Source organism: Budorcas taxicolor, chromosome 2 (assembly GCF_023091745.1).
Source record: "Budorcas taxicolor isolate Tak-1 chromosome 2, Takin1.1, whole genome shotgun sequence".
Taxonomy (NCBI): domain Eukaryota; kingdom Metazoa; phylum Chordata; class Mammalia; order Artiodactyla; family Bovidae; genus Budorcas; species Budorcas taxicolor.
Genome location: NC_068911.1, coordinates 40,646,562 through 40,670,988, shown reverse-complemented (window position 1 = coordinate 40,670,988; position 24,427 = coordinate 40,646,562). Strand labels below are relative to the sequence as shown.

At 49.1% G+C, this 24,427-nt stretch overlaps 1 protein-coding gene across 1 annotated transcript; it reads left to right on the top strand.

Annotated features, from left to right (window-relative positions):
- The first annotated feature begins 7,367 nt into the window (after positions 1-7,367).
- Positions 7,368-19,232, top strand: LOC128060115 (testisin-like). The gene is made up of 6 exons (XM_052652404.1): positions 7,368-7,572; positions 7,659-7,685; positions 7,900-8,065; positions 8,716-8,999; positions 18,547-18,701; positions 18,978-19,232. Exons 1-6 carry the CDS (start codon positions 7,368-7,370, stop codon positions 19,230-19,232), a joined length of 1,092 nt encoding a protein of 363 aa, XP_052508364.1.
- The last annotated feature ends 5,195 nt before the right edge of the window (positions 19,233-24,427 follow it).

Genomic DNA, 24,427 nt, shown 5'->3' with positions numbered 1-24,427 from the left:
CAGAGGAGAGTCTGGGAGAGACCGGGTACAGGCTTCCAGCTGTCTTCTTCCAGAGGACAGAGGTCGGGTGGGCACCGCTTAATTTTCCCACTCATGAAGTGCTGTCAACCAGGGGCACTCACCTAAGCTTTGGTGTCTGGAGTTTCTATTGGGATTTCATCGCAAAGGTATGGGGTGCCCACGTGGCTGACCTTAGTTCTGACTGCAGCCCCTTCAGAGGTCCAGCTGATCCAGTCTGACCCAATGCCCCACCATAAATTACATCATTAGCAACTATCTGGAGAGGCCCCAGGACCCCAGATCTACAGACAGTCTTTTCAGGCAGGACTCTCCAAGGGGTGGATGTTATTTCCTAAGAGCTGTTAAAAGGCCAGCCATTTCTTTGGACTATGCAGGGTTTAACCATCCTAGACCTGTTTAGTTAACCTTTTACTTGCACAGCAACCAAGAATGAAGAAATGTTCACAGAAAATTTGTACATGCAGTGGACGGATCTATTCAAATAAACTGAACTGACTCCAGAGGAAACTGAGATATTACATGGAACAGCAGACAGCTTGAAAAATTTTAACTGGTTTCCTCAGAAAGCCTGAAGAGGTGTTTATCAGCATTAAATAAGAATTATACTACAGAAAACCAAGCAATCAGACAACAAGAAAGAGTGTCTGGAAATTTAAAATATTTCTGAAGTAAAGCAGTTTAGCCAAACACCTGAATAAGAAAATGCTGCTAATTCACTTCAGTCGTGTCCGACTCTGTGCGACCCATAGACGGCAGCCCACCAGGCTCTCCCATCCCTGGGATTCTCCAGGCAAGAACACTGGAGTGGGTTGCCATTTCCTTCTCCAATGCATGAAAGTGAAAAGTGAAAGTGAAGTCGCTCAGTCGTGTCTGACTCCTAGCGACCCCATGGACTGCAGCCCACCAGGCTCCTCAGCCCATGGGATTCTCCAGGCAAGAACACTGGAGTGGGGTGCCATAAGAAAATGGACATAGCTAAAAAATGAATTGGCAAACTTGAAGACAGAGTAGTGAAACGTGGAGAACTCAGAGCCAAAGTTTAAAGGGGGCAAATTACATGGGAGATAAATGTAGAGGTGTGGAATGACGGTCAACACTGGTTCTTGTTGGGACTTCCCAGTCGTTAAGAATCTGCACTGCAATGCAGGGGATGAGGGTTTGATCCCTGGTTGGAGAACTAAGATCCCACATGTCACCACAACTACTGAAGTCTGAGACCTCTGACGCTCACTCTGGAGTCTGAGAGACACAACTAGAGAGTCCGTGCACAGCAAAGGAAGATGCCCCGTGTGACACAACTAACACCCGCCCCAGCCAAATAAATAATAATAAAGAGTGGTTCTTGTCTATCCGTTTCTCCACAATAAACAGCAGTTTAAGTGAAATAAAATAGGGGGTTGAGAAAAGGTGAAGATCAGGCCTGCCTCTAGAATCCCCATTAGCAAACCATGAGAAAGGCAGGTTGGGGGCTTCCCTGGGGGTCCAGTGAGTAAAAATCCTCCTGCCAATGCAAGTGACACGAGTTCAATTCCTGATCCAGGAAGATCCCATATGCTGCAGGGCAACTAAGACCGTGTACCTCAACTACTGAGGCCTGTGCGCCTGGAGCCCATGCTCTTCAACAAGAGGAGTCACTGCAAGAAGTCCGTGCAACTCAACAAAGAGTAGCCTCCACTGGCTGCAACTAGAGAAAGCCCACCAGGAGCAACGAGGAGTACCGCAGCCAAAGGGAGAAAAAAAAGCAGGTCTGTACATGGTACTGGTCCCATATCTATTTTTACCTCCTCAATATCATTCTGAATAGGTGACCAGACACTTGTGAACACAAAAAGAGTAATTGAGAGCTTCCCCGGTGGCTCAGGGGTGAGGAATCTGCATGCCAGTGCAGGAGACATAGGTTCGATCCCTGATCCGGGAGGATCCCACAGGCTGCAGAGCAGCTAAGCCTGTGCACCACAACTGCTGAGCCTGTGCTTCAGAACCCGGGAGCCACAACTACTGAAGTCCGAGGACCCTAAAGCCCCTGATCCGCAACAAGAGAAGCCACTGCAAAGAGAAGCCCAAGCACCACACCTGGAGAGTAGACCCTGCTCGGCACAACTAGAGAAAAACCCACACAGCAAGGAAGACCCAGCACAACCAAAAATAAATACATAAAAATAGCAACAGCAACAAAGCAACAAAAGACTTGTTGAATGGCTGTGAGTTCTAAGGGACGTTTGATGATCAGGAGTGTCAGGATGTCTTCATTCTTATTTTTTATTAAAGTTTTTTCAATTGAAATACAGTTGATTTACAATGTTGTATTAGTTTCAGACGTGCAGCCAAAGTGACTCAGTTTTTTGTTTGCTTTTTCAGCTGTGCGATGTGGCATGTGGGATCTTAGTTCCCGGACCGCGGATCCAACCTGTACCTCCTGGCAGTGGAAGCTGAGTCTTCATCACTGGACCACCAGGAAAGTCCCAGTTTTATACACATGTACACACACACACACATTCTTTTTCAGATTTGCCTCCATTATAGGCTATTACAAGATATTAAGTATAGTTCCCTGTGCTATACAGTAGGTCTTTGTTGATTGTCTATTTTATATATATAGCAGTATGTATATTTTAATCCCAAACTCCAAGTTTATCCCTCCCCCCTTTTGTAACCATAAATTTATTTTCTATGTCTGTGAGCCTATTTCTGTTTCATAAATAAGTTCATTTGTATCATTCTCTTTTTAGATTCCACATATAAGTGATATCATGTGATGTTTGTCTTTCTTTGACTTACTTCACTTAGTATGATAATGTCTGGGTCCATCCATGTTGCTAACAAATGATATTATCTCATTCTTTTTTTCTTTTCTTTAACAAAACTTTTTATTTTGTACTGGGGTATAGCTGATTACAAGGATGTCTTTACATCAGATTTACTGTTAAATGCACTGGCTCTTACATAATTCTGATAATCTAGACATTCTCAAAATAATTTCTGGGACCAAAGAAACAAAAAATCACAAACAGGCAGGATGTGTCTTTCTTTATCCCCATAAGGTGTCAGTAAATCATGAAACTTCTGTTTGTTTGTTTTTTCCAATAACAAAAATCTGTAAATACTGTTAGTGGAGGTACTTTACTATTTTACAAGGATTCCAGCAAGTCTATTCCAATAAGGGCCAAGCATAAGTAGGCTGGGCTTTCCAGGTGGCACAAGTGGTGAAGAATCTGCCTGCCAACGCAGGAGACATAGGAGACTCGGGAAGATTCCCTGGAGAAGGGCATGGCAGCCCACAGCAGTATTTGGCTGGCAGACCTCAGCCTGGTGGGCTACACGCCAAAGGGTCAAAAAGAGTCAGACACGGCATGCACACATAAGTAGGTTAAGAAATTTAACTTCTTGTAATTTCTTTCTAGGACTTCCCTGGTGGTTCAGATGGTAAAGCATCTGCCTACAATGCAGGAGACCCGGATTTGATCCCTGGGTTGGGAAGATCTCCTGGAGAAAGAAATGGCAACCCACTCCAGTATTCTTGCCTGGAAAATCCCATGGATGGAGGAACCTGGTAGGCTACAGTCCATGGCATCGCAAAGAGTTGGACATGACTGAACGACTTCACTTTCACTTTCTTTCGATTTCTTTCTAAACATCTTCTTTTTATTTTGTTTTGACTAAGGATATATATTGGGGGCAAAGTCACAAGCAAGATAAAAGTGGCTGTGGATGATCACGTACCAGATACTTGCAGATAAAATAGAACCCAAGGCTCAAAGTCTTGAGAATGAGCTATGAGCCACAGGGGTATTTTACGTTGGTAAGAGTTACAAGCGACTGAAAAGATATAAGAGGCATGAGCTTTTATACCCCAATAACAATTTTTATTTTGAAATAATAAAAATAAAACAAAATTTGTTATACATAAAAATAAGACAAAAATGTTCTAAATATTCAAGGAACTAATAAATCCACTTTTTTTTTTCCTCTCAGAAATCAAGAGATCAGGTAAATGAAAAAGCAATAATGCAGTACTGAGCATGATTTTGGCCTAAATCAAGCATTTGGGTGGAGAAGGAAATGGTAACCCACTCTAGTATTCTTGCCTGGAGAATCCCACAGACTGAGGGGCCTGGTGGAGCACAGTCCACGGGGTCACAGAGTCAGATATGACTGAGAATGAGCACACACGCAAGCATCTGGGGCTTCTCAGAGACCCAAGGAGCCCCTTGGAGGGGGAGCTACCTGCAGGCTAGGCTGATGTGAGGGGCAATCCAAGATAGGTACTTTTTTGTTGTTTGTTTTTAATCTTTTGGCGGCACTGCACAGTATCTTAGTTCCCTGATCAGGGAATCAGGGTTCCTGCATTGGAAGGTGGATTCTTAACCACTGGACCAGCAGGGTATCCCCTGGGCTTGCTCCGTATCTCTTTTCCTCTTTCTCCAGCCCCTATCTTTCCAGGGAAGCCTGAGAACTGGCTGGAGAAATGTAAGCCAGCCACTGGCGTAGGGAGTACAGGGCAGGACCTCAGGCAGGGACAGGGGTGCTGGCCACTGTGCAGGGAGAGGAGGCAGGAGTGGGCGTCCTTTGGGACCTCCATCAGTCTTTCAATTTCTTGAACGTTCACCGGCTGTGTCACATACAGTCCCTAGAGGCAGTTGACAGCTACACATGCAAATGACAGAACAAGATCATTTTGGATATTGCTAAGTTCTAGGAAGGAAATGGACTTCCCTGATGGCTCAGATTATAAAGCCTCTGCCTGCAATGCAGGAGACCCAGGTTCAATCCCTGGGTCGGGAAGATCCCCTGGAGAAGGAAATGGCAACCCACTCCAGTACTCTTGCCTGCATAATCCCATGGATAGAGGAGCCTGGTAGGCTATAGTCTATGGGATCACAAAGAGTCAGACACGACTGAGCAACTTCACTTTTGCCGGAGTCCAGCTCCAGCAGCCAGGGAATCAACCTGAAGGGATGGGTGGTGTCGGCAAATGACGATGCAGCCTCTCAGTTTTCTTGGACTGCATATTTATTTCAAACTTAAGATTCTCTTTTATACTTTTACAAAAGCATTAGGTCAGAGATTTGACATTTTCAGTTCCCCCGACCCAGATTTGTTGTGTCCATAAATCATTGTTGCCCCTCAAAAGGAGTTCCTGCCTCAGCGATTCTCTTATCTACTTCGTCTCATGTGTCCTTGTGAACACATAGTAACTCATGCTAATGTCTGGGCTGCATACCATTCCTCAGTTTATTTATCTTTCTAAATCCTGTTTGCCCCTAGTATCCTGAGCTCACTTTCTCTAAAAAGGTTTCTAACCACTAATATCTCCAAAATTCCTAATCTCTGTAAGCTATAGTAAAATATGCTAACATTACAGCATTCCTTAAATCTTTAGCTTCTAACTATTTTAATTATTCCTAAGCCCTAAATTCAGCAAACTCCTTTGCCATAAACATTTTCCTCACAAATAGGTTTCAGATGGCAATCCCTCCCATGGCCTCAAGCTGTGGCCTACGTGCTCATCCTGGAACACTCTTCTATAAAGGTCCTTGAATGAATGTCAATGATTCACTTTATGAATTATTCTCTGAGCACAGCTGCAGAAGGCTTTGTGCCTTCTCATGCTCCTCTCAAGAACAATAAGCACCTTAATATTATTTTCAGTCAACTCAGCCAAGGAGAGGAAAAAACAAGTCAGAATCACAAAGCCTGACTCCTTTATCCCGGGTCTGTGCCTGCGGGACAAGGAGAGGGAGTTGGGGCCGTGCCTCCGTTTTGTCAGTAATGCCTAACGCGGCTCCCGACACACTTTCACTTTCAGGAAGGAAATACAACAGGTCAGTGAGAAGGCCAGTCATTGGGGGCATATGGGCTTGACTTGAAGGCTCAGAAGAAGCTTGCCCTGTGACCATCTGGGAGACAAGTCCACAGAGAGACGCCGGCCCGAGGCTGGAGCAAGCTTGGTGTTCATGAGGAAAGGACAGTTGGGGCAGGGGACAGGCAGATAGGTGGTCAGGAGGAGGAGAGAGCTCTGGGACCATTGTCAAGGACCAGGGCAGGACCTGTGTAAGTGGTCCCTTGGGTGTGGGGGAGGCAGGTGCTGGCACTGTGCCTCATCTCTTGCAAGGGGCTGCGCTCAGCCTTGACCCGGGAAGCTCATGGGGACTGGCCAGTCACAAGCGCTGGGTGACAAAGACCACAGAGGGGACCTTCTTAGGGGAAACCTTACCCCTTTTTGCACACAGTGTGCCCCTGAGCCCACCAGCCAGAGCCCACGCCCACTGCCCCTTCTGCAGTGTGTGAAGTCCAGGAGAGGTGCTGCCAGCCCAGCTTCAACCTCTGGAGAAGCTTCCACGCTCCCCAAGCACCAGGCACGTCCCCCATGTCTCCCCAATGCGCCCTGAGGTCAAGAACACCCTGCTCTGCCTGCTCTGGCCCGCAGCGGCTCCTTCCCTTACAGTCACCACCTGGGCCCTGCTGAGGGTACCAGGGCCCAGTATCCCCGAAGGTGCCCACCTGCTTGGGATATTCCTGCAAGTCCAGACTCCAGACTGCCTCTCCTGCCTGGAGGGACCCCTGCCCAAAAGCCAATGCCTGGGGACTCATCACTTGGTGCACACGGAGGGGCACCAAGTAGGCACAGGTTCCTCCCAGGGTCCTGTCTGTAGTGTCACAGGGACACCGGAATAAATAACCAGAGATGTTTCCCTCTTCCTTTTTTTTTTTTTTTTTGGCCATTTCCTTCCCCGTAGGACCCAGGTAAGAACGTTTGTAAAAGGCGATTTCAACTTGAAAATCACCCAGAGGGTGACCAAAAGGGCTGGAACCTGCCACTAGGGGGCAGCTTGGGCCACACGCGGGGACCAGCCTGAGGCCCGCAGAGACAGGGACGAGACCCAAGACCACCAGTCCCGCAGGAGAGGCTTGTGAGGGGTCTTCTCCTCCCGGCTCAGCCCAACAGTGCCCGGCCCCAATCGGTATTCAGTGAGGACTTGGGACTGTGTTTTCATGAGAGTCGTGACGGTGGGCCAGGTCCTCGGTCCTTTCTAGAGGAAGGAGCGGCTAGTACAGAGGGCAGCAGCGGGCGGCCAGGCCCCCAGCGTGGCGAACGAGAGAGGGGTCGGCTGCTCGCGCCGGTTCCCGGGCCATAGCAAGGTACGTCGTTGGGGACCAGTCCCAGTAACAAGCTCAAAGCCGGGCACTGTGACGTCCCAGGTACCCAAACAAACCTTGGACCAGCGAGGTCGTCGGGCTGGCGAGGGCGGCCAGGGTTCCCGCGGCTCCCTCTCCCCAGGGGGCGCTCAGCGGGGCCCTGGAGCGGGCGTGAGCGCAGAGGGTGCCGGGCTGCCGGGGGCGAGGCCATGCGCCCGCACGGGGCGGCGCTGCTGCTGGCGCAGCTGCTAGTGCGGATCGAAATCGCCGAGCAGGGTGAGCTCGGGCGAGGGCTGCGGCGAGGGCTGCGGGCGCGAGCCGGGGTGAGGGGGCGGCTGGGGCGCGAGGAGGCAGGGGGGAGCTCACCTCGTCTCCTGCCCCCAGCCTTTCGGGACAAGGACCTGCTGCTTCCAGGTAAGGCGTGCAGGAGGCGCTTCCCCGCGGAGGGCTCGTGGGCCCGAGCGCGAAGGGCGCCTCAGCTCTCCCTCTCCCCGCCTCAGGTTTTCAGAACTCGTCGATGCTCGCATGTAACTGATGGGCCCCGGGGGGCCGGGGACGGGCAGGACGGGGCGGGCGCCCTCGGGCCACGTGGGGCGGGTCCCCAGCGTTCGACGCTTCCTGGGTGGCACGACCCCAGGACGCGCGGTTCCCGGGGGAGCCCCTTTCCTTCCCAGTGGGTGAGGGTGGACAGGATGAGCCTGGCTCCCGCAGCTCAGCCTGGTGTCCATCTGTCCATCCCAGGGCCTTGTGGCATCCAGGGCATCCAGGTGCGTGTGGTGGGTGGAAATGAGGCCAAGCTTGGGCACTGGCCGTGGCAGGGCAGCCTGCGCTGGAATAAAGTCCACAGCTGCGGAGCGAGCCTGCTCAACCGCCGCTGGGCGCTCTCGGCTGCGCACTGCTTTGAAAAGTGAGTCTGGGGGAAGGGGGCCCGCTAACCCCGCGTCCCGGGTCTGTGCCAGGAAGCGCGCCCATGTCCCACGTGGGCGCGGCCCTCGAGTGCTCCTGAGCCCCAGGCTGGGCTGCAGCCCGTTCCACACTGGCGAGAGGCCCCCAGGGCGCTCCCGGAGGAAACCCTATGCGGTTTCTTCCGGAACATTTGTGTGTCTTGTTCTCTTTCTTGCTTTGTTTGTCCCCAAATGGCACCTCCAGCCTCCACCTTCCTCACCTCACCTCCCAGCGGAGGTGTGCCCCCCGGGGAGGAATGAGCTGAGGTAAGTGCTGGACAGGAGCCCGGCTGGTGGGGTCGGTGGTCCCGGAAGCTGTGTGGAGCCCAGCCTGTGTGACCCACTGAACCTGCTGGTCCCCTTAAGAGGAGGGCCCTGGAGGCGACAGGTGGTTGAGTGACTGGCCAGGTGAGCTGGCAGGGGAGGCACCCTCCTGCCCCAAGTCCCCAGATGTGGGACTTTGGTTGCGGCTCAGGACTCTCCCCATTTCTACCCTGGCCTTTTTGTGGAAGGAGGACCTGTGTCCGGGATGAGCCGGGCAGTGGCCCCAGGCGTGCTGGGGTGGCCCACCCTCCCTCTGAAGACCCCTGAGGGCTCTCTCCTCCCTTGCCAGGAACAGTCACCCCTCCGAATGGTCAGTCCAGTTTGGGGAGCTGTCAGTCGCACCATCCATTTGGAGCCTGCGGGCCTTCCTGCGTCGATATGGAGTCCAGGATATTATCACATTCCCCCACTTCGGGAAGAATTTTCAGCATGACATCGCCCTGGTCAAGCTCTCCTCCCCGGTTACCTTCAATAAGCACGTCCAGCCCGTCTGCGTCACGTCCTCCTCTTTGGAGTTCAAGAACCGGAATGACTGCTGGGTGACTGGCTGGGGGGACATCCGTGAGAGACAGAGTGAGGCTGGGGACAGACGGGCGGGGGAGGGGAGCGCTGTCCGACAGGCCCTGTGCCGGCCTGCACAGCAGCTGCAGGGGCCCCGCCTTGGTCTGTGCCCACGCTGCCCTCGCTGTGTCCCCTCAGCAGTCGGCCCTCACCCCCTCCCCGCCCCCACCGCGGAACAGCGCTTTCTGCACCCACATTCAGCTCCCCCTCCCTTCCGGAGGCTTCGAGCCCAGAGCCAGGCACCGAGGCCCACCTGCCCAGACCTGCAGCCCCAGCCTGCAGGGGTGTGCGAGGTTTTGGGGTGCACTTATCAGAAAAGCACTGGGCTTTTTTTTTGGAGATACAGTTCACAAAGCATAAAAAGCATCCTTTTAAAGTGTACAATTCAGGGACTTCCCTGGTGGTCCGGTGGTTAAGACTCTGCCCTTCCACTGCAGGGGGGCATGGGTTCAATCCCTGGCTGGGGAACTAAAATCCCACATACTATGTGGTATGACAAAAAAAAAGAATGTAAAATGCAGAGGGTTTTTTTTGTTGTTGTTGTTACTCAGAGTGGTGCAGGTATCACCACTATCTAATTATGGAACATTTTCATCATCTCAAAATGAAATCCCAGGCTTATTAGCCATTACTCCTTATTCCTCGTTGTCCTTGGCCATAGTCCCTGGCAACCACTAATCTGCTTTCTGTCTCTATGGATTTACCTACTCTGGTCACTTCATATGAACACAATCTACAACATATGGTCTTTGGGGCCTAGCTTCTCTCACTCAGCATAACATTTTCAATGTTCATTTTTGTTTTGGCATGTCAGTACTTCATTCCTTCTTTTTGAGTTATTTCTCATATTAACCATTTTAAAATATACAATTTGAGACTTCCCTGGTGGTCCAGGGGTTAAGATTTCATCTTTCAATGCAGGGGGTGTGGGTTCCATCCCTGGTCAGGACTAACTTCTTACATGTTGTTGTTCAGTTCTTAAGTCGAGTCCAACTTTGTGACCCCCATGGACTGTAGCATACAGAATGCCACATGCCTTGAGACAAAAAAACAAAACAAAACAAAACATAAAACAGAAGTGATGTTGTAACAAATTCAATAAAGATTTTTTAAATGGTCCACATCAAAAACAAATGCACTGGCATTTCAAACATGCACAGTATGTAACCATTGACTCTATCAAGTTCAAAAACATTTTCATCACGCCCAGAGGAAATCCCATAACCATTAAGCAATCACTCCCCATTACAGCCCTCCGTCCAGCCCTTAGCAACCACTACCAGCCTTTTGTCTCTATGGATTTATGTGTTCTGGGTATTTCCAGTAAATAGAATCATCCACTACGTCACCTTTTGTGTTTGGCTTCTTTCACTTAGTATAAAGTTTTCAAGATTCATCCATGTTATAGTATGTATCAAAACTTCATTCTTTTTTACAGCTGAATAATATTCCATTGTATGGATGCACCACAATTTGTTTATTCATTCATTCACTGATGACTATGTCGTTCAATCTTTTGGGTATTTGTGTCAATAGTGAAGTGAAGTCGCTCAGTCGTGTCCGACTCAGCGACTCCATGGACTGCAGCCTACCAGACTCCTCCATCCATGGGATTTTCCAGGCAAGAGTACTGGAGTGGGTTGCCATTGCCTTCTCCATCAATACTGTGTCGATATTAGTATACAAATTTGTGCTTCAATACCTCTTTTTGGTTGTTTTGTGAATGCATTTAGCAGTGCAATCCTGGATCACATGATAATTCTATTTTAACTTCTTGAGGAGCTGACAGTGTTCCATAGCAGCTGCTCCATTTTATAGTCCCATCAACAAGGAGAGTTATAATTTCTCTCCCTTCTCCTCCACACTTATTATTTTCCAGGTTGTTGCTGTCTGGGGGGAGGGCATCCTAGTGAGTGTGAAGTGGTGTCTCACTGTGGTTTTTTAAAACTAACAGTATTTATTTTTGGCCGCGCTGTGTCTTTGTTGGGGCGCAGGCTTTTTTCTTCCACTTGTGGTGTGCAGACTTCTCATTGCAGTGGCTTCTTCAGTCGCAGAGCTTGGGCTCTAGGGTGCAGGAGCGTCAGTAGTTGGCGGCTCCTGGGCTCTAGAGCACTGGCTCAGTAGTTGTGGCCCACCAGCTTAGTTGCTCCACAGCATGTGGGATCTTCCCAGGCTAGGGATGAAACCTACATCTGCTTTGGCAGGAGGATTCACACCACGGAGCCACCAGGGAAGCCCCCTCTCACTGTGGTGTTGATTTGCATTTCTCTAATGACCAGTGATGTTGAGCATCTTTTCATGTGCTAGTTGGCCATTTGTATGTCTTCCTTGGAGTAATGCCTATTTACGTACCTTACCCTGGTGTGTTTTGTTTGGGGGGTTTTTTTGGCCACACTACATGACTTGTGGTATCTTAGGGATTCAGCCTGGATCTTCAACAATGAAAGCATGGAGTTGTAACCACTGGACCACCAGGGAATTCCCAACTCATTTTTTAAAAAATATTTAATTTATTTATTTGGCTGATCCTGGTCTTAGTTACTGCACAAGGGATCGTCGATCTTCGTTGCAGCATGAGGGATTTTTTTTTTTTAGTTGCTGCATGTGGGAGCTAGTTCCCTGAGAAGGGATAGAACCTGGGCCTCCTGCATTGGAGCAGGGAGTCTTGGCCACTGGATCACCAGGGAAGACACCCAACCCATTTTTAAGTTGAGTTGCCTATGCAGTTGAGTTATAATAGTCCCTTATATATTCTGGATATTAGACTCTTTGTAGAGATGTGATCTGCAAATATTTGTTCCTATTTTGTGGGTTTCTTTTTGCCCCTTTTTCTTTTTTTTAAACTGGTTCTTGAGTCTCACTCCATAGATTTAATTGGTCTGGGATGCGGCACGGACACTGGGGTATTTTAAAGCTTCCCAGGTAGTTGTAATATGTAGCTAGGGGTGAGACCAGCTGGCTTGTTGGGGTTTATGGTGAGCAGAGGGCCAAGTGATGCCAGGAAGGAGGGTTATGATAATCTCCAGGAAACGGATAAAGAGCTAAAGATTTGAAAGTTGAAATGAAGACCTCGCCCAAGTTCTGTCGAACAGGTAGGCTTTAGTGTCTGAAAGCTGTGTTTTGAATCCTCTTACATAACTCTTCAAATTCCTCGAAATAGGGATCATTACTTCCTTCCTCCCAGGTTGCTCCATGTTGTCAGTCCCTGGTGTTGATGCGGGAATAGCACTTCAGATGCAGGGCTGAGCCAAGACTCACGGACCACATCTCTTCACTTTCATGATAGTGTCAATTTTTTAAAATATATTTAATTATTTATCTTTGGCTGCACTGGGTCTTTGTTGCTGCTCATGGGCTTTCTTTCGCAGCAGTGGCTTCTCTTACTGTGGAGCATGGGTTCCAGGGCAGGCAGCTTCAGTAGTTGCGGCCTGTGACCTCAGTAATTGCGGCTCATGGGCTCAGTAGTTGTGGCATGTGGGATCTTCGAGGACCAGGGATCGAACTTGTGTCCCCTGCATTGACAGGTGTATTCTTAACCACTGAATCACCAGGGAAGTTCATGATAGTGTCTGCTGATGCACAACATTTTTAATTTTGATGAAGTTCTGGTTGCTTTTTTCTTTTGCTGCTTTAACTTTTGATGTCATGCCTAAGAAATCATTTTCAAGTTCAAGGTCATGAGAGTGTACTCTCATGTTTTCTTGAAGAGTTTTAAGTTTTATTATAGTTTTAGCTGTTATATTGATATGTATGTCTTTGATTCATTTTGAGTTGATCTTTGTTTATGGTGTGAGATAAGGGGTCTGGCTTCATTTTTTGCATTTGGATATCTAGTTGTCTCAGCACCATTTGGTGAAGAGACTGTTCTCTACTCTACTGAAGTGTCTTGGCACCCTGGCCAAAAATCAGCTGGCCAAAGAAGAAAGGGTTTGTTTTTTTTTTTTCTACACTCAAAATTATATTCCACTGGTCTGTATTTCTTCTATCCATTTGCCAGGACCCCATTGTCTGATGCATTCCAATTATGTTTTGAAATTGAGAAGTGTGTGTTCTCCAACTTTGTTCTACTTTTTCAAATATTGGTTTTGTTATTTGGGGGTCTCTTGATATTTTACATAAATTTTAGAATCAGCTTGTCAATTCCACTCAAAAGACCTTTGAAATTTGGATAGAGGTTGCATTGAATCTGTAAATTGCTTTAGGAGAGTATTGTCATTGAAATAATATTAAGTCTCCAGTCCATTAACATGAGATACGTTTCCATTTATTTAGATCTTCTTGAAGGAAATGGCAACCCACTCCAGTATTCTTGCCTGGAGAATCCCATGGACGGAGGAGCCTGGTGAGCTACAGTCCATGGGGTCACAAAGAGTTGGACACGATTGAGTGACTTCACTTTCACTTAATATCTTTCAGCAATCTTGTGTAGTGCCTCTTGTGTACACATCTTTCATCTCCTCAATTAAATCTATTTCTAACTATTTTACTCTTATTGACGCTATTATATAAATGAATTTTCTTTTCTAATATTGTTTTGGAATTGTTCATTGGCAGTGTATAGAAATATAACTGATTTTTATGTCAATTTCATATCTGCAGATTTGCCAAGTTTATTAATTCTAGTCCTTTCTTGTGTATTCTTTATGATTTTCTGTATACAAGATCATGTCATCTGTGAATAAAGAGAGTTTCACTTCTTCCTTTCCAACTTGAATATGTTTTTATTTCTTTTTCTTGCCTAATTTCTCTGACTAGAACTTCCAATAAAATGTTAAGTAGAAGTGGCAAAAAAAAACTGGCATCTTTGTCTTAGGGGGAAAGCTTTCAGTCTTTCAATTCTGTATGATATTAGCTGTGAATGCTTCACATATGATCATTCTCAGGTTAAGAAAGTTCTCTCCATGCTTAGTTTACTGATTGTCTTTATAATGAAAGTGTTGGGTTTTCCTGCATCAATCAGGATAACCATTTTGATTTTTTCCTTTATTCTGTTACTATAGTATGCAGTATATTGATTGATTTTTGTATTCTGGACCCCCCCTTGCACTCTTCAGGTAAATCTCACTTGCTCATGGTGTTAGAATTCCTTTAATATGAAAGACAGGGAAGCCTGGCATGCTGTGGTCCAGGGGGTTGCAAAGAGTTGGACATAACTGAGCAACCAAACAACAATGCCACTGGACTCAGTTTGCTCGTATTTTGTTGAGGATTGTTGCATATATGTTGATCTGTAGTTTACTTTGTGAGATAGCTTATCTGGGCTTTGTTGTCACAGAATGAGTTAGGAAGTGTTCTTCAAAGAGGTCTGATGTTAATTTCTTTCTGTATTTAAAAATATATATTTACTTGCTTGGCTCTGTGTGGTCTTAGTTGCAGCATGTGGGATCTTAGTTCGAACCCTCATCCTTTGCATTACAAGGCAGATTCTTAACCACTGGACCACCTGGGAAAACCCTCTTCCTGTGTTTGACAGATGTCACCTTTTTAAGTCATCTGGCCCAGGACTTTTCCTCACTGGGAGATTTCTGACTACTGACTAAATCTCTTTACCTAGATTTTCTATTTCTTCTTGAATTTGTTTGGGTATTTTGTGTGTTTCTAGAAATTTGCTCACTTCTTCGAGGTTATCTAATTTGTTGGCATACAATTGTTCATAGTACTCACAGTCCTTAAATTTTCTTTAAGGTCAGTGATAGTGTCCCCAATTTCATTGTCAGATTTGTTGATCTTTCAAAGAACCAGTGCTGCACGCAATATGTCAGCAAATTTGGAAAACCCAGCAGTGGCCACAGGACTGGAAAAGGTCAGTTTTCATTCCAATCCCAAAGAAAGGCAATGCCAAAGAATGCTCAAACTACTGCACAACTGCACTCATCTCACACGCTAGTAAAGTAATGCTCAAAATTCTCCAAGCCAGGCTTCAGCAATACATGAACTGTGGACTTCCAGATGTTCAAGCTGGTTTTAGAAAAGGCAGAGGAACCAGAGATCAAATTGCCAACATCCACTGGATCATGGAAAAAAGCACGAGAGTTCCAGAAAAACATCTATTTCTGCTTTATTGACTATGCCAAAGCCTTTGACTGTGTGGATCACAATAAACTGTGGAAAATTCTGAGAGAGATGGGAATACCAGACCACCTGACCTGCCTCTTGAGAAATCTGTATGCAGGTCAGGAAGCAACAGTTAGAACTGGACATGGAACAACACACTGGTTCCAAATAGGAAAAGGAGTACATCAAGGCTGTATATTGTCACCCTGCTTATTTGACTTATATGCAGTGTACATCAGGAGAAATGCTGGGCTGGAGGAAGCACAAGCTGGAATCAAGATTGCTGGGAGAATTATCAATAACCTCAGATATGCAGATGACACCACCCTTATGGCAGAAGGTGAAGAAGAACTAAAGAGCCTCTTGATAAAAGTAAAAGAGGAGAGGAAAAAAGTTGGCTTAAAGCTCAACATTCAGAAAACTAAGATCATGGCATCTGGTCCCATCACTTCATGGGAAATAGATGGGGAAACAGTGGAAACAGTGGCTGACTTTATTTTTGGGGGCTCCAAAATCACTGCAGATGGTGATCGCAGCCATGAAATTAAAAGATGCTTGCTCCTTAGAAGGAAAGTTATGACCAACCTAGACAGCGTATTAAAAAGCAGAGACATTAGTTTGTCAACAAAGGTCCATCTAGTCAAGGCTATGGTTTTTCCAGTGGTCATGTATGGATATGAGAGTTGGACTATAAAGAAAGCTGAGTGCCGAAGAACTGATGCTTTTGAACTGTGGTGCTGGAGAAGACTCTTGAGACTCCCATGGACTGCAAGGAGATCCAGCCAGTCAATCCTAAAGGAGATCAGTCCTGAGTGTTCATTGGAAGGACTGATGTTGAAGCTGAAACTCCAATACTTTAGCCACCTGATGCGAAGAGCTGACTCATTTGAAAAGACACTGATGCTGGGAAAAATTGAGGGCAGGAGGAGAAGGGGACAACAGAGGATGAGATGGTTGGATGGCATCACCTACACAACGGACATGGGTTTGGGTGGACTCCGGGAATTGGTGATAGACAGGGAGGCCTGGCGTGCTGCGGTTCATGGTGTCACAGAGTCGGACACGACTGAGCAACTGAACTGAGCTGAACTGAATTACTTCTTGATGTGTTGTGTTCTTATTTCCATTCATCTCACAGTGCTTTCTAATTGTCCTCATGATTTCTTCTTTGGTTAGGAGTATGTTGTTGAATTTCCATATGGTGAATTTTTCAGTTTTCCTTCTGTTCCTGAAGGAACAGAATTCTAGCCTCAATCAGCTGTTTTCTATGTGGTCAGTCTTTTCTACTTTATTCTAACTCATTTTGTGGTCTGACATCTATCTTGGAGAATGTTTTGTATCCACTTAAAAAAAAATGTGTTCTGCTCTTCTTTGGGGGGATTGTTCTGGTCTACTGACTGTTCAAGACCTCTATTTTCTTAGTGGTCTTCTCTTTGATTGTTCTTTCCATTAATAAAAGTGGGACATTGAAGTCTCTGCTGTTATTCTAGAACTGTCTGTTCTCCCAGCAGTTACATCAATTTTGCATCATGTAGTTTGGGGCTGTTATTAGATATGTAGATATTTATAGTTATTTTATCTTGAAGACTTGACACATTTATCAATATGTAATGTCCTTTTTTGACTCTAATGACATGTTTAGACTCAAAATCTATTTTGTCTAATATTAGTACAGCAACCTCAGCTCTTTTTGGTTACTGTTTGCATGGAATCTCTTTTTCCAACCTTTCACCTTCAACCTATATTTGCACTTGGATCTAAAATTATTGTCTCGTAGATGGGATATGGCATCCCAGTCCAGTATTCTTGCCTGGAAAATCCCATGGACAGAGAACACGGCAGCCTACAGTCCCGGGGTCACAAAGAGTCAGACACGACGGAATAACTTCTCACCTCAGAGACAGGATATAGTCGGATCCTTGTTTTTAATCCATTCTGCCAATCTCTGCCTTTTAATTGGTGTTTAATCCACTTACATTAAAATTAATTTGATAGGAAGAATTTACTGCTTCCTTGATTCTGTTGGTTTTCTATATTTTGTCAGATCTAGAAGATATAGATATTTTGTGTCTATATCTTATATCTATCCCTATGCCTTATATCTTATTTCTTTTCTTGTTTAATTGATTTTTATTAGTATACTGTATTGATTTTCTTCTCATTTCCTGTTCTGTGTATTTTTTAGTTATTTTCTCAGCAGTTGCTCTGGAGATAAGTTAACAACTTAAACTTATAGTAATCTATTTTGAATTAATACCAACTTAGGTTCAATAGCATACAAAAATTCTGTTCCTATACAACGCTATTCTTCTCCTTTAAGTTGTTATTGTCACAGTTTCCATCTTTATATATTGTGTAGTCATTAACAGAGGTTTATAATTATCCTTATGCATTTTTCTTTTAAATTGTATAGGGAAAAAAGTTATGAACGAAAATCATAATAATACTGGCTTTTCTATTCACCTGTGTAGTTACCTTCACCGTTGTTCTCTATTTCTTCCTATGGGGTTAAGTTTCTGTCTACTGTCCTTTCATTTCAGCCTGAAAGGGTCCCTTTTCCATTTCTTGAAGGGCAGGCCTACTATGATGAACAGTCTCAGCATTTGTGTGTCTGGGGTTGTCCTAATCTTGCCTTCATATCTTTGAAAGGTAGTTTTGCCTGATGTTGAATGCTTGGTTGACTGTTTTCTTCTCTTAGCACTTTTCATATGTCATCTCACTGCCTCTTGGGCTCCAGGGTGTCTGGAAGGAATTTAGCTGTCAGTCTTGCCAAAGATCCCTTCTACTTGATGTGTGTCTTCTCTCTCCACGTTTTTTTAATAAGATTCTCCCTTTGCCTTTTGATATTTTGATGAAGATGTATCTCGATGTGGATCTCCTTCTGTTTATCCTCCTTGGCGTTTGTTCATCTTCTTGAATGCGTAGACTCATGTGTGTGTGTGCTCATTTCTGTCCGACTCTTTGCGATTCCGTGGACTGTAGCCCACCAGGCTCCTTTGTCCGTGGAATTTTCCAGGCAAGAGTGCTGGAGTGGGTTGCCATTTTCTACTCCAAGGGATCTTCCCAGCCCAAGGATTGAACCCACATTTTCTGCACTGGCAGACAGATTCTTTATCACTGAGTCACATCTTTCATCAAATTTGGGAACTCTTCAGCCTGAATCATGCAGCTGTAGTATACTGATTACAAACAAACTCAGCAGCATCAGCCCCTCCCCACTGTGTAGCTTCAGCCAAGATCCCCACTGGTCCAGGCAGGGCCTGTCATCTGCATGCCACGGAGAGGGAAACTAAATCTGGGGGAGGAGCTGTAACAGCCTCCCCATCCATTGGGTCCTTCTGTGGTCCACCGTGTGCTGGGTGCTGGGCTGGAGCAGAGGAGCCATGTCCTGGGGACTGTGGGTGTCCCAGGAAGTCCACTGCCCCGCTTCTTACCCCATTTCCCCAGACGGCAGAGGAGAGGCTAAGGTTGTTTCTTTCTCTCTCCCACCCTCAACCCCTGGCAGAGCTGCCGCCTCCCTATAATCTCCAGGAAGTGCAGGTCTCCATCATAAACAAATCCAGGTGTACCTACCTGTTCCAGCAGCCTTATTACCGCAGAAATGTCAGTCATGACATGATTTGTGCTGGCTCTGAGGATGGCGACGCCGACAGCTGCAAAGTGAGTAGGCCTGCCCCAGTGAGGGCCACACCGCTCCTCCAAGTCTTGGTTCTGAGGGCAGCCCTCTCGACTCCCTACCAGTCCATCCTCAGAGTGTATTCATGAGATCACTGTAGACCTCACCTACCCAGCCTGTAAAACAAGCTTCTCGTTTCACATTCATTGTACCTTCTTGGATTCTTATGTGAAATCCAGAGGACAGACTCTGCGCTCCCAGTCTCTCCTCGGGCCCCTCCTGTGCCGCCCTCGGCCTTGCCCACCCACACTGCTTTCCAGGGTGACTCAGGCGGACCCTTGGTCTGTGAAAAGAATGGGCGGTGGATTCAGATTGGAATCGTGAGCTGGGGAGTGGGCTGTGGTAGGCGCAACCGGCCTGGTGTCTACACCAATGTCAGTCGTTACTTCAGCTGGATCCAGTTGCTGACGGCCCGCGGCACACCCAGGCCAGACCCCTCTCGGTTGCTGCTCCCCCTCGCTCTGCTCTGGACTCTTTTACTCCTGCAGATGGCCTGGGCACGCTTGAGTCCATGAGGATGCTGTGGTTACCGCAGTTCTGGGCACATTCACCAAGGGCTGGGGGCACCCTGGTGGCAGGACGGCCTGCTGGATCAGGCCTCGTCCCCTTCTGTCCCCTTTGCTAATAAAGTGTGTATATTCGAGTTGACGCCCTGCAGCACATTCTGTGGCTCCAGGTGGCTTCCTGGACACCCTCATGGTCACCCGCGTCATGTCCACCCCAAGACCACTGCTTAACTCCTTAATCATCATCCGCCCAGTCTGGATTGCAAACAACAGAACCCTCTCAGGTAGCTTAGTCTGAGAGGATGTTAGGAGCAGCAGGGTGGCTGGGGGCTTGGAGGGCTGGAGTGGGAGTGCTGTGGCGGAAATGCCCCCAGACTCCCCAGTGCTCATACTGCGTCCCCTACCACACAGATGCAGACACTCTGGTCTTACCATGGTCCCCAAAGGCTGACCTGGGACCAGGACAAGGGTGTGGATAGCTCATCTGGGAGGCAATGCCAAGAAGCCCCAGTGAAGAGCAGAGAAACTGAGGCAGAAGGGGCGAGAGCCAACGACATTTGACCCTTGGGGCAGCTGAGGCAGAGTCTGGCTGGGGCCTCCCCCGAGAGTTCACAGAGACACACCTCAGCATCGCCTGGGGGACAAAGACCCAGTGTGGCCACTTTTCTCCCGATTCCCTGTGGTTGAGGGTTGTCCTGGGGGCATGGAGGCTCCAAGCTCCATCACGTGGGCTGGGTGGAGGGGGCAGCATCAAGCATGTCTGCCCCACCCCCACTAGGCTCCCAGAACACAGCCTCATTGTGGCCAACGGACAGGTCAGCAGGGTTGTCTGGGGCCCCTGGGAACTGCTCGGGCAGATGTGCATTTTCATGGGACCCACAGGTGCTGTGAGCACAGAAGGTGCTAGAAGCTCTGGTCCGGCTAGGGCTGGTCACTGTGGAGAGGCAGGCGGAGGAGTCTGGGAGGGGTGTCCTCGTCACCCCTGCCTGCCCAAAAGCCACATTGGCTGTGACACCACTATCATGCCCCTTAGCACAGCCCCCAGAGCTGGAGCTTCCCCTTCCCCAACTACTGAGCCCACGGGCCGCAGTGAAGACCTGACTCAGCCAAATAAATAAACATTTTTAATAAAATAAATAATTTTTAAAAATGATGAGGGGCTTCCTTGGTGGCCTGATGGAACAGAACTCGGCTGCCAATACAGCAGACATGGGTACGATCCCTGTCCTGGAAAGATCCCACCTGCTGCAGAGCCACTAGGCCCATGCACCGCGACCACTGAGCCCGTGCTCCGTGACGAGAGAAGGCCAAGCAGCACGGCCAGAGAGCAGCCAGCCCCCGCTCACCACGGCTAGGGAAAGCCCACGCAGCAGCGAAGACCCGGCACAGTCAAAAATAAACAATTTTTAAAAAAATGACGAAACTGAGACCCAGAGAAGTGACAGAATCCTTCAAGTCACCTAGCTCACAATGGCCCGTGCCGACCTCAGGCTGTGTGGCGTGCGTGACTCAGAGCGGCCAGCAGGTGCCTGGTCCCTGGTGTCTTCCACGTCTCCCAGGTGGGACTCACCTGCTTTGAGATTTCCACCCTCCGCCATCTGCCCTTCGGAGCAGTCAAAACCTGAGGGCATCCTTGCTCATTTCCCCCAAGGGCCCTCCGGGCTGACCCCACACAGAACGCTCACTGCCTGGTGTCCCGTGTGTTACTGGAGGACCGCATGATTCAATGTCTGTGAAGCGCTTGGCCCCAGACCAGCCGCCCTGCGACACTGCCCCGCATGCCTGCCTGGCGGGGTGTTACGGCCGCTCCTCCAGCAGTAGGTCGAGCAACCTCTGGTGGCCTAGTGCCTGCGTGACAGTCTTGTCCACAGAAATACCGTCAAGCCCGGCCAGGCGCACGTTCCCCATAGCGTCCTGTTCAGGGCCACTCAGCCCGGGCTGGTGCCACAGCGCGCCCCTCCCTGTGGCCCGGCTCGCCCCATACCATTGTTCCTCCTTGCATGACTCTGGTTGTTGGGGTCGGCATCAGGTGGGCTCAGGCTGCAGCCCTCCCAGAGGGCCCAGGTTGTGCTGGGACATCAGTGGGAAAACACCTGGGTCCCAGGAAGGCCACCCCCCACCACCTCATTTGCTGCCAGGTCTGCAGGGTGCCTGGGGGTCTGGCCGAGGGCAGGGTTGGGCACTCATCAGAGACGAGTCCTGTGCTGCAGGCGGCAGGCTGGGTACCGCCATCCTGAAACACACTGGCAGGGCAGCCGGCTCGGGGGCACCTCCCCTCCACCTTTGTTGAATGTAACTTTGTTTTCATCTTTGGCAGTTAAAGACTTCGGTGGTAAGCAGCAGGATCCCTTAGAACCAGCATGAGTGAAGGAGAGTTGGTTTAGAAGGATACAGGGCAGCCCTCTGAGCGCAAGGATGGCTGGAATGAGGAGCTCCAACTCTACAGGGCACTCTTCCTCAGTCCAGAAGATTCCAGGCTCTCAGGCTGGCGGAGAGTCCTTGCCTGTGGCCGCAGCCGTGGCGTCCCCTGCCCGGGTCCCAACGGTCATCCTGCAGAGTGAAAATCTCAGGGAAGGATTCTGATTGGCTGGTCTGGGGTCACATGTCGCCTCTTGACCCATTACTGTTACCTGGGGGCCATGGTGGGATGCTGGCCCCGTCTGGGTCATTTGCCCATACCTGAGAGTTGGGGCAGGTCCAGCAGCAGAGAACGCTGGGGCTGACTCAGCTGTGGCCCCAGAAGGGTGGTGAGACGGGCAAGTAGATGACATTTGTCCAGGGGCCGTTTGTGCAGGGTGACTCTGGGGTGGGCCTGAGGGCATGTGGGCCAGCAGGGGCCTGTGCCTCAGTTTCTCAACCTGAGACAGGGGGCTGGGTTGGGGCGAACCCCTGGGAAGTGGTTCCCTTCCTACTCCCCTCAGGTTTGATCGCCTGTTAGTCAACCAGTTCCAGATCCTCCCACAATAAGCCAGTTCCTCGGTGGGAATTTGTTTCAAGGTCCTTGCCCTCAAGTGTCCTCCAGGCCTCCAAAGTGCAACAGGTAGAGGCCCCCGCAGCTCCCCCACTGGAGTGGGCATTCAGCCTTCCAGTGAACCCCCTCTCAAGGTATGGCCCAAGTCCCCGGAGACAGCTGTGTGTCCCCAGGGTCCTGGGTCACCATCCGTCCCACCAGCCTCTCCAGCTACCCCAGCTCTGCCCAGTTGGCTCCACAGCAGCCAAGGCCTCCAGTGGCGGCTGGATCCAGGGCAACCAAGGTCAGCACCTCAGGGAGGGCGCTGCTTTTATTCTCGTGGCCCTTCTAGAGCGTTTCCATCAGGCGGGCATGGTTCCAGGCTCTGCGACGGCTAACATGGTTAATTGTTGCAACCACCCAGGGGGCAGGTTTTACAGAAGAGGAAACTCTCCCAAGGTTTCGAGGGTGGGAGGGACGATGTTCCACAAACCAGCTCAGGAGGCTGGAGCGTGGGCTTGAGCCTGGTCCCGGAACATGGACTGTGGAAGTCAGGCCCGAGGCCGCCCTCCCTCACTTTGTGTGGAAGGGCTGGGGCTGGTTCGCCCCTAGGTCCCCTTGTTCATCCCTTTCACCCTCGCCACCCCCTACACCTACTGGCCCCTGCCACTTACTCCCAAGCACTCAGTGCCCACTCTGTGCTGGCACCGCTCTTGCCAGTGGGGACTGGATATTTGGGCATGTGCTCAGCCTCTCAGTCGTGTCCGACTCTTCGAGATCCTGTGGACTGTAACCCACCAGGCTCCTCTGTCCCTGGGATTCTCCAGGCAAAAATACTGGAGTGGGTTACCGTTTCCTCTTCCAGGGGATCTTCCTGACCCAGGGATGGGACCTGTGTCTCCTGCGTCTCCTTCATGACAGGTGGGTTCTTTACCACCGAGCCACCTAGGAAGAACATCTGTGAACTTTCCAAAATTTATACTTTGAATCTTTAACCCCAATGACTCCAGAAGTAATTAAATGAAGTCATAGGCTGGACTTATTAGTGTCCTTATAGAAAGAGATACGGAGAAGGCAATGGCACCCCACTCCAGTACTCTTGCCTGGAAAATCCCATGGACGGAGGAGCCTGGTGGGCTGCAGTCCATGGGAGTTGCTAAGAGTCGGACACGACTGAGCGACTTCACTTTCACTTTTCACTTCCATGCATTGGAGAAGGAAATGGCAACCGATTCCAGTGTTCTTGCCTAGAGAATCCCAGGGACGGGGGAGCCTGGTGGGCTGCCGTCTATGGGGTCACACAGAGTTGGACACGACTGAAGTGACTTAGCAGCAGCAGCAGCAGCAGCAGCAGAAATGGTCCAGTGGCTGGGACTCTGAGCTCCCAATGCAGGGGGCCCAGGTTCGACCCCTGGTCAGGGAAATAGATCCCACATGCCATAACTAAGACCTGGTACAGCCAATAAATAAATAAATAATTTTTAAAAAAAAGAGAGAGAGAGAGACACCAGGGGACTTCCCTGGCAGTACAGTGGTTAGGACTCCATGCTTCCACTGCTGGGGGCCTGGGTTCAATCCTTGGTCAGGGGACTAAGATCCTGCACGCCACACAGCACAACCAGAAAAGAAAAAAAGACAGCAGCACCTTCCCCCACTACCCCTCATGCCCAGCAGACACAAAGAGAAGGCTATGTGATCATTCAGTGAGATGGCAGGGCAGCCCCCTACAAGCCAAGAGAGGAGGCTCCCATCTGGCCAGTTCCTTATTCTTGGACGTCCAGCCTCCAGAATGGAACTTAAGCCCCTAGTCTGTGGGCCCAGACGGTAAAGAATCTACCTGCCATGCAGGAGACCCAGGTTCGATCCCTGGATTGGGAAGATCCCCTGGAGAAGGCAGTGGCAAACCACTCCAGTATTCTTGCCTGGAGCATTCCATGGACAGACCATGGGGTCGCAAAGAGTCGGACACGACTGAGCGACGGACACTGTGGTGTTCTGTCCTGGCAGCCTGAGCTAAGACAGGGACAAAGACCCAGACCCTGCCTCACAGAGGGGAGACAAACAGGTACGAATCAGATCTCCCCTGTCACACATCACCTCCTTCTGGGACACGGCCAAGGAGGGGGTGTGCTGGACAGGAAGGCCCCCAGGAGGGGGAACCAAGTGGATGGCAGCTGGAGGGGTCACTGACTTGGTAAAAGGAGGTTCCGAAGCCTTTCCGGGAGGTGGGAGCAGTCCAGGCCCCCACCCAACC

Bases quoted from the DNA above. Each gene is read 5' to 3' on its own strand.
- LOC128060115 (XM_052652404.1), top strand. From the start codon at position 7,368: ATGCGCCCGCACGGGGCGGCGCTGCTGCTGGCGCAGCTGCTAGTGCGG. The intron at 8,066-8,715 runs GTGAGTCTGGGG...CTCCCTTGCCAG, and splicing joins GCTGCGCACTGCTTTGAAAA to GAACAGTCACCCCTCCGAAT. The intron at 9,000-18,546 runs GTGAGGCTGGGG...AACCCCTGGCAG, and splicing joins GGACATCCGTGAGAGACAGA to AGCTGCCGCCTCCCTATAAT.